Source organism: Ranitomeya variabilis, chromosome 3 (assembly GCF_051348905.1).
Source record: "Ranitomeya variabilis isolate aRanVar5 chromosome 3, aRanVar5.hap1, whole genome shotgun sequence".
NCBI lineage: Eukaryota > Metazoa > Chordata > Amphibia > Anura > Dendrobatidae > Ranitomeya > Ranitomeya variabilis.
In genome coordinates this window covers 423752418-423767845 of record NC_135234.1, presented here as the reverse complement: position 1 = coordinate 423767845, position 15428 = coordinate 423752418, and the positions used below count along the sequence as shown (strand labels likewise).

The 15428-nt window shown below is 39.4% G+C and overlaps 1 protein-coding gene across 1 annotated transcript in view; it reads right to left on the bottom strand.

The window, feature by feature from the left end:
* Positions 1-871: 871 nt before the first annotated feature.
* Positions 872-15428, bottom strand: part of NXN (nucleoredoxin) — a 214201-nt gene continuing 199644 nt past the window's right edge. Inside the window, exon 8 of the mRNA XM_077296371.1 lies at positions 872-1928. Coding sequence (XP_077152486.1) covers positions 1746-1928 — 183 coding nt within the window. The 3' untranslated portion in view covers positions 872-1745. The remainder of the gene's footprint in view (positions 1929-15428) is intronic.

The following is a 15428-nucleotide window of genomic DNA, read 5'->3' as shown; positions in this document are numbered from 1 at the left end:
ATGGGGTTTTTTTTGCCTTCCCCTGGATCAACATGTTAGGGCATGTTAGGTTAGGCTATGGGTTGAACTAGATGGACTTACAGTCTTCCTTCAACCTTAATAACTATGTAACTATATGTAACTATGTAACTATGAAATAGAAGGGAAATGCGGGGAATCACATTTTATAAAGGCCTTGGTCCCGCCGCAACCTGGCATTGTCAAACACCCCCCACCACCGAGTGCAGGCCCACAGCATGTCCCTACTCCTGCCCTTGCCAGCTTCCTGCAGCAGTGAACCCGCCTCCTGGGACCCCACTCCACCTCAGCTGCCCTCCCTGGTAAGCTACTGTAAAAGCGGACTATAAGACGCACTACCATTTTATTTAAAAAAAATTAAATTGTATTTTCCTCCCCAAAATTTGGGGTGCATCTTATAGTTTGCAAAATACAGTATATCACCTTTATTAGTTTATTATATTTAAACTTCATCACTTGAAACTTTTTTTTAAGAATCTTTTTTTATTTAATGAATGTTGATTTTTTTATTTTCACATTCCATTTTGGCAAAATTAAGTTTTATCCCTTTTTATGCTTTTGAAAACCATAGAAATAATGAAGTGATGAGCAATCCTTGTTAGCAGATTCCCATAAGACTAACTATTAAGTGTTTCAGGAAACATTTTTTTTTTCCTGTGTCAAACTAATGTTTCTCCAAGTATATGCTTTGATGTTCGACTTTCCAATTATACTTCTGCAAACAGGACAATTGTAGGTGTGCCTCCAACTTCAGATACCCATTTTCTAGAATTACACATATGGGATTGTCAACAATATGAACAATGCAGGAACTGCAAATTTGAGATGTAATAGAAAGAAGCATGAAAATAAATACACATAGGATCACTTTATTGAAACCATTTTATCTGTTTGTCTAGGAAACAATAACCAATATCTGGAATCATCAGTCAATATGGCATGTAAATCAGGGGACTGGTTGAGCAGTCGGACACATCACTTCTAGTAGTGTCACATCACAACCTTGTGTATCCACAGCAGACTAGACTTATAAGAAACCATTCCATTTACCAGGTTACATTTACTTGCCTACTTTGCTCAGTGCAAGATATAAATAGTGCCAGTTTGTGGTAGAAGAGCATGAATGTATGAGATTATATAGATCTCCAGTTCTGTTCAAACACAGAAGGTTTACTTGGAATTTACATAAAGAGGTTAACACTTGGTTCAAAGTGATATCACAAGTAAGGAATATGGCAAGCCAGTGATAAATTGGTAGGAGGGCTAAAAGCCAGGCAATGAGTCATGTGCACAGCTGTCAAGCAAAGGAAACTGTACTAAACTGCATGTGAACAACAAAAATTGGAGAATGCATATTAAAAGGTAATGGGAGTGTTATAGTATGAATAGGTAACAAATCCGATTCTAAAAAATACATTTACCACAAACCCAGTTACCATATCAAAACTAAATATGGGGAACTGTCAATGACAAAGGTTTAGAGCAGTGGCAGATACAAATCCAGGCTCACAATACAAAGTGATGATGTCGCTGTGGTGGAGATTTCAGAAGAGGCATTTGGCAACAAACAGTTCTGGTAGACGATCAGTTTTTAAAACGAAGACACAAAAGGCACCTTGACAAGGCGGTCTCTGGAGAGATACTATGTTAAAATCCTTATGGCAAGAGAGTAAGCAGTTGTGTTCTTAAATAATAATTCTTTATGCAAGGCATGAATACTGATCTTGTTAAATTGGCTCTGGTTTTAGTTTTTCTGCTAGGTAGTCGTTGACGAAATTCTGAACAATATCTGGTGTTATCTCTTCCACATCCATGACATACTTTGCTCGGGCAGACATGTCCAGTATAGTCAGCAGAGGTGCAGCTTCTGGGAGGTTAGTGAAATCTCGTAAGGAATCTGTCATGTCATCCTGAAAATATAAAGAGTAAAAACAATTATTTTCATCCCTCAAGTTCAATATTTCAAACACGGCCTCGCTAATTATCACAAGAGCACTCTGGTGGTTGTTTCATGCTCTAAAGGAGAAGTGCACCCATCCCCTCCCCTGCTTTCCTGGGAACGGGAGGTGTGCTACTGCTTGATTGCTTGTTTGGACAAGCATCATCATCATGCCATTGCCTTAAACTGTGCGCTCTCCGATACTACAAGCAGAAACAGCTTTGCCTCGGCAAAATTTGAGAAGTGCAGTTGCGCTACAATGATCCAGGCTAGCTTCAGTGCTTACAAGCTCTTTCTACTAAAGCTTGTACGCACTTGCACATGTTCTGAAAAACATAGGCAACAAGTTGAAACTAATAAATCAGAGCATTTTTTAAAACGATTACAAGGTTGCTTGATTTTACAAGCCACTTTGCACTCTATCCATTTTAGATGATGGGACTAATCAATAAACTGTCCACCTCTCGGTACATAAATTCAACCTTTGTAGATACTAAAGGGTAACTGTAAACACTAAACCAACTGAAAACAGTAAAAACTTACAGATGTTCCATGCACTCCGCTTTGCTTCTTAACATCAATAATACAAACATACAATGATTCACACATATTCGCATGGAATCCATGGGAAGTAAAAATTAGAGACAAAACATGGTACCACTAAGATTATGTAATACAAAACTTGTGAATGGGGCCTAGCTGAAAAGGATTCTCTGCAATTTTAACAAAAAATATTAGACTAATTATTACAGTTCAAGCAACATGGATGAGATTTCGCTAAATCTCATGGCCACTGTGTTTTTTTGCTACCTATGCCATAATCACCTCTGTACATATCATTTTCTAAAAGTAGACACCTGGCCCTTTTTGGAAATGCCACCCAAAGCTTTATTACCCATCATAGCCTTCATGCAATTTTCACAAAAGAATAAGGTTTGTGGCTAAAAGTCTGACCTAAGCACAATCTGAGACACTCAACATAATAGTTCAAGATATATAAAAAATATATATGCCACTCATATGGGCATACACAGATCATCACAAATTAATGACAAAAGTTGACAAATGTCCAGATCAGGTTACCAAAGAGATTACATGAGCAACTGATCATCCTCTCATCCCTGAAGTAGAGAGGGTCATTATCCGCTCTTCCTGGAAGATGCAGTTGGGGTGAGAACCTGAACAAAGGTTTTTGCATCACACTGCTAGGGTCACTGGGACACAGTCCATAGGGATATAGAACTGTAAAGGACTATACTTTTTTTGTGCTTTCACTTGTGCACTTTCTGCCTCCCAACTCATTCGCCTATATATATAACACAGAACCAGGAGATTAATCTTTTAATATTGTTGCCATGATCAAATATCTTTTACACCCCACAACACAAACTGCAACACCAGGAGAAAAGTTGTGTAATCATGGAAATCGGAGAGGTTTATCATATACAAATGATCAAAAAATAAAAACACTTTCAAAACACATTGAATATTTAATGGGGGTTTTCAATGAACAAAATATTTTTATTCTAAGATCTATTGAATAAATTTAAGTTCCACAATTGGACATGTTAAAAAATGTCCCTGTGCTGAGATAATCTTATAAACGTGCCCCTGCTGTGTACTGTGTAATGACAAAGTCTGACCGCACAACATCTCCTGGGCAAGGGTAGACGCAGGAGAGGATACAGACATTACAGTGGTGATCACAGCTGCTTCTGCAAGGTAAAACATTTTTACTGTTTATTATTTCTGTGAGGTAAATTGTTTACAAAAAATGATTAGAAATAATTTGTGATCCCATGCTATTCTGTCTGTATACCCCTGCTCAGGAGCTGTGGTATGTACTTTGTTCATGGTAAAACCCCATTAAGTATCAAGTATTTGCAATTGCAGACTAGTGATATTCCAGATGTGCTTGATGGGAGACAAGTTTAGAGATGCTGCAGGCCATGGCAGCACATTCAGGCCACGCAGGCTGCATACAGTAGAGCAAACAACCTGCGGCCTGGCATTTCGTGTTGACAAATTGCTCCTGGGACAATTTAGAGAAAATGGTTGTACCACTGATTACAGGACCAAATTAATGTTAAGACAATCTGTTTAAAGTACCTGGAATAAAGACTAAAGGGACTGGATATTGTACCTTATGCCATCCAACACTATAACCCCAGGCATAGGACCAGTTTGACGCTCCCTCTTGTAGGGGTCTCCAGACTAATCTTCGGCTATAAGAGTGGAACTCATTGCTGAAGATGACAGACCTCCATTCTAGCCTCCATTGCAGTCTTGCTCTGCACCATGGTAGCCTTTGAGAATTAAGGCATGAGGTCGATGGAACACCAGTAGCTGGACATCTGGCTCGTAGCCCAATGTCATGCAAATACCTTCTGATGGTTTGTATACACTATACACTGTTTGACATCCAACTTCACATGCAGTCCAGAATGGACCAATCATGGAACCAGTGGTATGGCCATTTACCAAAGTGTCTCAAGAGCTGTTTTTTTTAGCATGACGCCACATTGCATGTTGCTTGTGCTACTATGAACAGCCTGTGTAGCCTAAACATGCCGCCATGGCCAGCGGCATTTCTAGATTTGTATCCCATTGAGCACTTCTGGGACCTCATTGGTTGTCATTTGCAATGGTAGCTGTGATCAGAGGATCTTGACGATTTCTGTGCCCAATTGCATTCAGCATGGTAGAACATTTCTCAACCATTCATAACCTCAATAACAGCATGCGAAAGGCACATGGAGCTCATACTTGATACTAAATAATCAGAAGTTTTGAAAGATGTTTCCATTTTTTTTAATCATTTGCACATCATCAACATGTCTACAAATCCTGTGATTTCCATAAGTCCACGACTTTTCCTTCTTGGTGCTGCAATTTCAATATTGATGAGTGTATGTATGAGCAGTGAAACTAGTTTAAAGTGATTACTGGGAGATAAAGTAGGGCTAGAAAGATGACCATTTGTGCCATGCATATCATCCGTATTATTTCATGAATCACCCTCCCTATGATTTGTTGCTAAGAAACAGAAGATGTAAAGTCATACTAATACAAAACAAGTAAATGCACATTTCTATTTCTTATTATTTCTTATTCCTTATGGTTTTTTTGTAGAATAGAATTTGCTCTATTTGATTGTGAAGAATATGTCTACTTAATTGTTCGTGATACCGTCTACAGGATGTGACCAATATGGAGAACATAGATCGACTAAAGCTAAAGGGAATCCTGCAAGGACGTCTATATTCATGATGTAGATGTGATTTCATTATCACAGACTGTTTCGTTGTATAATCAATACACTGACTATAATATATATATGGTTAATTTATAGTTGTTTTAATAATTATATCTGTGGGTAATTAGACTCCTAGGGGTTAGTATTGTTTTTATAATATTGGTCACTGTACACACGATTTGTGGATTATTTATATAAATGATTTTTTCACTTATTTATAAAAATGAATTTGTCACCAACTAACGTACTATGTAGTAATTAGCACTATTGTCACTTTATAAATACTGATTTAAGTAATTGGTACAGGTAGTTTTTTGCAATATAATCTTTCACTATTATTTTTGAGTACAATTAGTGTGTTACTTGATTTTTATATGATATAATTAGTATATTAATTTATTAAAATATTTCACCGTTTTTAGATTCTAATTATCCCACTAATAACTACCCTAAAATTGATTATGTGTATATTATTATTATTGCTAGTTGTATTGCTGGTAATTACAACGACAGGATTTATGAGATTCTATAAATATAGACTGTTAGCCTGTCCGATACTTCGTAGTTCCTAATCCTGTTCTCGGTGGTGTTCATGTGGTGCGCGCTGGATAGGGTCCTGTCGGCCGCAGACTCGGAAACCCTCGGTCTTCAGAATCAGCTGATGGGCACGTGAGCTATGTCAGCTCTAGCTTGCGTCATCGGCTGCTCGCCTGACCGAGGGAGATGAGTCATGTAGTAGCGGCGGGGAAACGTCACAGCGCGCCGGTATATTATGACAACTAGCGATCACATGGAACTTAAGCAGACCTATTATTGGTTGCAGGGTACTATAATAGATTCCATCTCCCTCTTCCCCGACACGCCCCCTGAAGAAGTTGTGGCACGAAACGCGCGTCGGGGTAAGAGGGACCGGGCACTCTTCACACAGCCGTGTAAGTACGATACCAGCATATCTTATCAGTGACATAAGATATTGAAATCCACAGCACATAGCAAACCCATATGATTATTGCATGGGTTAGTTATACTATTATGATGTGGACTGTGGTAACTTGAATATCTATATAATGAGCTAAAGCACTAGATACAGTTTCCCCTATCTATAAGATGCTATCTAGCACTGGTGATATTGGAGGGAACTTGTAAACATTGCATATGCAGTTCATCTAGATTTTTGTCTTTACGTACTTGCTGTGGTTGATTTAGTAGCCTGTCGGTCCCTTACACTTTGAGATACTTTTCTTGATATAATATTTGGTTGTAATTGATTTTTTAATATATTTAATAAAAAGATTGAATTTTTTAATATAGTTAAAAGTGTGTTTTCTGTTTCATTGCTCATGAGAGCTATTCAGGATACGGACGGAATTCGATATTGTTATTAGCATACTTATACTGGGGACCACTAATAGTTGATTATAACTTATGGTTTTTATGCCTGAATTAGTGGGATACACTTTAAAACACGTAGTATAAATAAAATAAACCGTTATTTTTATATTATCTCTGGCGTCTGACGTTTCTTCACCATATGTCAGCACGGACATAGACCAAAAACTCTCCTTGTTTTTTAAGTGTTTTTGGTAATATCACCCGTAGATCTACAGCAACCCTGGATCAGGTCTGCATATACTAGGATTCCTGACATCTGTCAACCTGGTAAGACATTTTTTAGTTTTTTCCTCTCGGCAGTTTTGAATATCTAGAAAGCACAATTTGGCAGATATGGCTATTTAGATTTAGTTTTAAAAAGTGCCCGATCTATTTGGTGACATGACTACTGATGGACGTGGGTGTCATTAAACATTAGCCTCTGGCAATGCTGTCTGGAACAGGATAATAACAATGCTGAAGTTGCAATCATGCTTCTTTTCACTAGAGGGTATCAGCAGCCACTTTTCCCTGACTAGACAAGGGGCAGTGCCAGGACAGTACTCTGAAAGCCGAGAACATGGCAAGAGAAAGAACAGGAAATTCCAGAATAAAGTACGTAGATATACAGACAACACCTCTATGGGGGATGTAATGGGATGTATGCCAGTTTAAATGCCATATTTTAGTAAGGATTGTTTTGCACAAGCTATGTGTTTTATCCTGTCTGCCCTCCAAAACAAGATGGATGGTCAGCTTTCCGCCAAATTAGTTACAGGATTCATCACTTGAACGCAATAATAAACCTTGTGTAGCAATGTGTTTTTCCAGCAGCAAACTGTGAAAAGCATCAGATTTGTTTACTGCGTCTTCTAAACAATGGCCGCACACACAACCTAGTGCCATCTGCATTATCAGGGACATAGCAACAGGGCCAACAATGCTGCTTTTCTAGAAAGCTCCGCCGCTCTTGTTAGGCTAGGTCAATGCCAGGGGATTATTAGATCTCACCAGAGAATACACTGTTTATTCAGCATTGTATACAGCAGGTTTTTATCATGGAGGGCACACACTGTTCTGCATATAATGTCAAAAAGAAAAAGAAAAAAAAAAAGCATTAAGATTTTTTTTTTCTTTTGTAACATCTAAAAGAGCATCTCCATGCCCCATGTTATATTGTGAATTAATAAAGGAAAAAATCCAGCTCACCGTTGCACAAATGCGATCTGGAGCAGGGACGGTGCGTTCCCCTGTACGCCAGTCAGAGAAAAGGAAGGTAGTCCAGCGTTACAGAAAAGCATCCTTCATTTATTTAAAATGCAATACAAACGGGTGACAGGTTAAAACTTTTCTGTTAAGGTGGACTTACCTTCCTTTCCTCATATTGTGATTAACCCTCACTGTTGGTGTTTACAAAACTTTGTACATGTCCCCTGATCTATATACCCATTTATTTTAGCTACAATGCCATAGCAAAGTAAGAATCATTTGACATCACTAATCCTCTGTCTTGCACCCTTTGTCTATGCCCAGTGTTGGCACGTGAGACTCCATTCAATAACCATACCGGCGTAAAAGAGTTTTGTGCAAGCTTTGCTAGCTGTTACAGGGGAGGAACAGCATCTGGAAATTCACCATGGTTGTGACATACCGTAAGTCATGAGGTTACATATACATTACTCAGGAACTCACAGACTTAAAAAAAAAATAATAAATGAAAATAAACAAAATAGTAAACCGTGCCATATACCATGACATTGAAGGCATGGTTGACTGTTCTACCCCCTTTAACTATGTTAAAAACGGCACTTTTAGCATACACTCGGCTTAAAGCCTCTGGACACATTCAATACACATGTGGTATGAACATAGCCTTAGCTACATGAAGCAAACCACCATAATATGGCACAGGTTATACATATATATTTAATAGCAATGTAACTGCCTTTTTAACTTTTCACATGCGTCAAACAGTTTATAAAAGAGATGGGAGAAGGCCTTACAGCATGATTCTCCTTGTGCCGAGATCTTCTGTACCACATAAAAATGGGTGTCCTGTCCACTGCCATGTCATCCGTATTGCATAGGGTGGCTAGTTAATAATAATATGTAATTATGAACAACCCCTTTAAGCTTTCCTTTTCAGAAAACAACATGACTGGATAAAAATGACAAATGCAGCACTTGAAGAGTTCACACGAACACTTGTACCATGTGTGAAACGCACTCAGCTGCTCTGGTTTGTCACCACCCTTATCCAACTGTACTCATCCACCTGCTGCATCTTGTCATACAACATTCAGGCTACGTTCACACGATCAGGATTTCCATCCTTTTTTTTTCCTGCCCGTTTTTGGAAAACGGCAGCTAAATTCCGCAGTGAATTTGAGCTGCGTTTTCTGATCCTTTTTCTTCAGCGTTTTCCACTGCGGGTTTCCACTAGCAGTTTCCTATTGGAGCTGCTGGAAAACCGGTGCGGAATCCGCTGAAAGAATTGACATGCTACTTCTTTTTTCCGCTGGAAAATCCGCGCGGATTTTCCAGCGGAAAAACGGATCGTTAGCACAGCGGTTTTGGTTTTCCATTGGGTTACATTGTACTGTAACCAACATGGAAAACTGATCCGGATCCGCAGCTGAAAATCCGCTACGGATCCGGATCAAAATCCGGATCGTGTGAACGTAGCCTCATAGTGCCAATAGGCCACCTTGCTAATATCTCATTCTTATTATGTGCCAATTATATTAGAATATTAACTAGGTAATACAACTGAAAAGCCCTATCCTGTTACATGCATTCAGATCTATTCCCTCTGAATTTTCTACTGCAACAAGATGACATTGTTCTGTGAAGACAAAAATTGCTCTGTTCTAGCACAAGCACAGTAAAAATGACAATATAGAACAGTCTGTACTCTTAGCTCTGTACTGTGGTTATGACAAGGTGTCAGATGACTTATTAAAATGAAGAGAACTGGGAAACAAATGGTAATTAAATATCTGTCTGTAATATCTCTACTTCGGGTAGACTTCCAGAATAATACATACGGTATATACAGTGGCATGTAAAAGTTTGGGCACCCCTGGTCAAAATTACTGTTATTGTGAACAGTTAAACAAGTTAAAGACAAACTGATCTCTAAAAAGGCCTAAAGTTAAAGATGACACATTTCCACTGTCCTTTAGGCAATTTTTTTTTTTCTTTTACACTTTCAAAATAACAAAAAGGAAAACGGACTCATGCAAATGTGTGGGCACCCTACATCAGAGGTGTCAAACTGCATTCCTCGAGGGCCACCAACAGGTCATGTTTTCAGGATTTCCTTAGCATTCCACAAGGTGCTGGAATCATTCTGTGCAGGTGATTAAATTATCACCTGTGCAATACAAGGAAATCCTGAAAACATGACCTGTTGGCGGCCCTCGAGGAATGCAGTTTGACACCTCTGCCCTACATGGTTAGTACCTTGTAGCACCCCCTTTTGAAAGTATCAGAGCTTGTAAACGATTTTTATAGCCAGACAAGAGTCTTTCAATTCTTGTGTGAGGGATTTTCATCCATTCTTCCATGGAAAATTCTTCCAGTTGTGTGAGATTCCTGGATCGTCTTGCATGCACCGCTACAGTTGTGTGAACAAGTAATATTAGAGAAAGATAACACAAGTAAACACAAAATGCAGTTTATAAATGAAGGTCTTTATTATTAAGGGAAAAAGAAATGAAAACTACAGGGCTTTGTGTGAAAAAGTGATTGCCCCCCTAAAGTATAACTTAACTGTGGTTTATCAAATCTTTGGGAAGCAGAGTTCAAATTACCTAGCCACAACCAAGCCTGACTACTGCTACACCTTACATAGGACCTGCCTGACAAAGTGAAGTAGACCAAAATCAAATCAAAACCTAGACACCATGCCACGATCTAAAGAAATTCTGGAACAGATGAGAAACTAAGTACCATATTTTCTGGTGTATAAGACGACTAGGCGTATAAGACGACCCCCAACTTTTCCATATAAAATATGGAATTTGGGATAGACCCATCGTATAAGATGGGGGTCATCTTATACGCCCAGTCATCTTATACGGCGTGTGGTTCCCAGGGTCTGGAGGAGAGGAGACTCTCCTTCAGGCCCTGGGATCCATATTCATGTAAAAAATAAAGAATAAAAATATGGATATACTCACCCCTCCGACGGACCCTGGACCACAGCGGTGCAAGCGTCTGCCTCCGTTCCTAAGAATGCTCACATGACAGCTCAATGTGACCGTGATGTCGCCGAAGGTCCTTCACTCACTGCATTCTTAGGAACGGAGGCAGACGCTTGCACCGCTGAGGTCCAGGGTCCGTCGGAGGGGTGAGTATATCCATATTTTTTATTTTTATTCTTTATTTTTTACATAAATATGGATCCCAGGGCCTGAAGGAGAGTCTCCTCTCCTTCAGACCCAGGGAACCATCCAGGATCGCTCTGTGCACCCGTACCCGGCGTATAAGACGACCCCCGACTTTTGGGACAATTTTTAGGGGTTAAAAAGTCGTCTTATACGCCGGAAAATACGGTAATTGAGATCTGTCTGGAAAAAGTAGCAAAGTAATTTCTAAAGCTTTGGAACTTCAGTGAACCACAGTACCGACAAATGCCGAAAACATGTAACAGTGGTGAATCTTTCCAGGATTGGCCGGCCAACCAAAATTACCTCCAAAGTGCAGCTAGGTCTCATCCAAGGGGTCACAAATGACCCCACAACATTTAAAGAACTGCAGGCCTTAATTGCCTCAGTTAAGGTCAGTGTTGATGGCTCCACCATAAGAAAGACTGGGCAAAAATGGCCTGCATGGCAGAGTGCAAAGGCGAAAACCACTGTTGAGCAATAAGAACATAAAGGCTCATCTCAGTTTTGCCAGAAAGCATCTTGATGATCTTAAAGACTTTTGGGAGAATACTCTGTGGACTGACGAGACAAAAGTTGAACTTTTTGGAAGGTATATGTCCCATTTCATCTGGTGTAGAAGAAACACAGCATTTCACAAAAGGAACATCATACCAACAGTAAAATATGGTGGAGGTAATGTGATGTTCTGGGGTTGTTTTGCTCCTTTAGGACCTGGAAGACTTCCTGTGGTAAATGGATGCATGAATTCTGCTGTCTACCAAAAAATCCTGAAGGAGATTATCAGGCCATCTGTACGTGACCTTAAGTTGAAGCTCATTTGGGTTATGCAGCATGACACTGATGCAAAACACACCAGCAAATTCACCTCTGAATGGCTTAATTAAAAAAAATTTAGACTTTGGAGTGGCCTAGTCAAAGTCCTGACCTTCATCCGATTGAGATGCTGTGGCATAACCTTAAAAAAGGCAGTTCATGCTTGGAAACACTCCAATATGACTGAATTACAACAATTCTGCAAAGATGAGTGGGCCAAAATTCCTCCAGAGCTTTGTAAAAGACTCATTGTCAGTTATCGGAAACGCTTGATTGCAGCTGTTGTTGCTAAGGGTGGCCCAACCAGTTACTTTGTCACACCGGTAAATGTTTCCCATGTCACTGGCTGCAACATAACCCCCAAAGTATGATTGATCCACCCAAATGCTTAATGGTTGGAGAGCTGTTCTTCTAAAATTCTCTGCCCTTTTTTCTCCACACACCTAACTATTGTGGCCAAAGAGTTCTATTTTAACCTTATCTGTCCACAGGACTTGTTTCCAAAATGCATCAGGCTTGTCTACATGTTATTTTGCATAATTCTGACGCTGTATTTTATGGTGAGGACGCAGGAGAGGTTTTCTTCTGATGACTCTTCCACGAAGGCCATATTTGCACAGGGGTCTCTGGAGTTGTGGTACATTGTTTTACTGTTCAAAGTCTGCTAAATCTTTCTGAAGGTGTTTTGCAGTCAAGCGGGGGTTCGGATTTGCTTCTCTAGTAATCCTACAAGCAGATCTCACTGAAAATTTGCTTTGGAAGACCTTATCTTAACTTCCACTGTTCCTGTTAACTGCCATTTCTTAATTACATTTCGAACTTAGGAAAGGGCAACTTGAAAATGCTTTGCTATCTTCTTATAGCATTCTTCTGCTTTGTGGGCCTCCACTATTTTCATTTTCAGAGTGCTAGCCAGCTGCTTAGAAGAACCCATGACTGCTGTTTTTGGCACAGGGTTTGAGGAGGATGGGTTTTATAAAGCTTTCCTAACAATGATGGTGAACAAGCCATAACCCTAACAGGCTAATTAAGGTCTGAAACCTTGGTCAAAGCACAACAAATCTCCAAGGGTGCACCAACTTTTGCATTGGCCTGTTTTCCTTTTTGCAATCTCTAAAATATAAAAAATAACAATATATTATTTTTTTTGCCTACAACACAAAGGAAATGTGTCATCTATAACTTTAGGCCTTTAAGAGATCATTTCATCTTCAACTTGCTTAACTGTTCACAACAACAGTAATTTTAGCCAGGGGTGTCCAAACTTTTACATGCCACTATACTTTCCATGACATATGTAATATAATGAGTTATTGATAGTATGTTGAGATCTCCAAAGCCCAGCAGCCTCGGCTTCACAGTTCTTATTCTAGCGTGAATTTTTCAGGTTCAGATATAAACAGGAAAATTTATTGTGCTATATGTAGCAGAATTACTTTGTAAATGTGCTGTATCAACACAAATGTTCCCGCATCCATAAGGTGGCCTACACTGTCTATACTGATGCATCCCTAGGACAAGGTTAATGAAAACCCTCTATTGTGTAGGGGCATTATTTTATTTAACGTGCACATTTAGGGTTTGATTCGTAAGCAGTCGCATGGAGGTGCATGGCCAAGCAAGTTGGGCAATTTCACCATAATCCATGCCACAAATGTGGCACAAATTGCATAAGTGTTCTGCAGTACTGGTGTGCATTTCTGCGGTGGCACAAGGCAGATGAAGTCTGTGCCAAATTCATTAAGAGGTGAGCATATTTAACGAATTTGGTTTATCTTACTCTAGCGCACTGTTCATCAAAGCTAGTCTAAAAAAACTCCAGTCTTCGTGAATATGGGCATACTAGTCTGTACCAATTTGTATGTGGACAGTAATGTGAACAGGAATTTGGATCCATATGATACACTGGATTTCTAAAAACGTTTGGAAAACGGTGATGTCGTCTAACCAAATAAAAGGAATTTGCCTCCGGGTCTTTGCTCCCCCCATCCGAGAGCAGCATGCTGTAAGGGCTGAGACCCTCATTCCAGAGATATATCATTTTCTTTTGTTGCTTGGTGTCATTTTGATAAAATCTGTATTATCTGCTGCAGACCCACCAGTTCTCTGAATGCAGAGCTCTGTATAATCCCGTCCACACCACTGATTGGCAACTTCCTACCTATACACAGTGTACACAAAAAGCTGCCAATCAGTGGTGAAGGTGGGGTTATACAGAACTCATGAATATAGAGGACTATATGGCTGCAGGTTTACTAGTCCTCTGATAAAACGGATTTTATAAAAAATATAGCCAGCAGCCCAGTGCATAACATATAGCTGGAATTAGGATATCTGCTCCTATTTTATGCTGCTCTCAGATTACACAGCAAAAACCTGCTGACAGGTTTCCTTTAAAGCAGAAAATTGCATCATATTTTTATCAAAATTTTATTTTTTCATTAGTTTTGCCAACCTTGAATTGTAAAGCCATCAGAACAAGGAATGGGACTATAACGGTGCAGTAGCTTAGACCTGTAACTAATCTTTATTACCCCCTTTATTATTTCTAATATGTCTCCTGCATTTTGAATTTTCAGGATCAGTGATATCATACCACAATGGAAGACCTAGCATAGAAGCACAGATAAGCAATCACTGAAGACAAGTGAGAGCTCTAGCTTGGATGGAGATGATGTGAGGACACTAAAGAAGAGGCTTGCTCTGTTAGTCACAGTATTGTCTAGCAGCCTGACTGTGTAACCCTGAAGTGACCCATCATGTGCGCCTCGTTTTACAAATGAGTTTCTCTAAAGTTGGAATATATGGCTGAAGAGAACCAGATGTGAACTCCAATACAAAATCATTCCTAAGCGGAATAATGTGATAGATCACAGACATGGAAATGGAAGAGACTTCTACTGAGCAGAACAGGTTTAGAAGCTCATCCAGATCTATACACGCCACTTCTTGTCTGCTAATTGTCATTTTATAAAGAAAATCAGCACTATACACAAGCCAAACAATGTATTATAGTATTGCATATGCACCATGACAATTTTAAGATGTATGTATTGAAAGATGTCAGCTATCATAAAACTAGCCTATTTAGAGCCAACCATTAGGCGAATGGGCGTTTATAGGAATGCTCGTTCTTGACTATCAGCCCATGTAAACAGGCTGCCAATCACCTGACGAACCAGCAAAACACTAGCTGGTAGGGTGAGATGATTTTTAGACAAGCATAAAAATCACTCTCATTGGCAGCACCCTCATCCTGTGTTATTTGTGACCAATAATATGATATTCTATGTGCATATGTACGATAGTTTTGTGCGAGTAGAGTGTAAAAGACAGCCAATTGTCTTATACGGTCAAACTGCGGTTTAACAGCCTGGATCGGCTTATCCAAAAGGGCCTTAATTATTAGTACTTATTTTATAATCCTACTATAAACTTAGATTGGTAGAAGGCTGCAAATGACCAATGTATCTGTATACACAGGTTCTTCAGAATCACAGGCGATCAAGCCAATCACATTGACATCCTGTAATATGAATACATTGGTCTGTACCTGTCTACAGACATAACATCACTTAATAAACAAACAGCTTTCCAATACATTTCCTGCATGGCAACATAATCTCCAACACCCAAA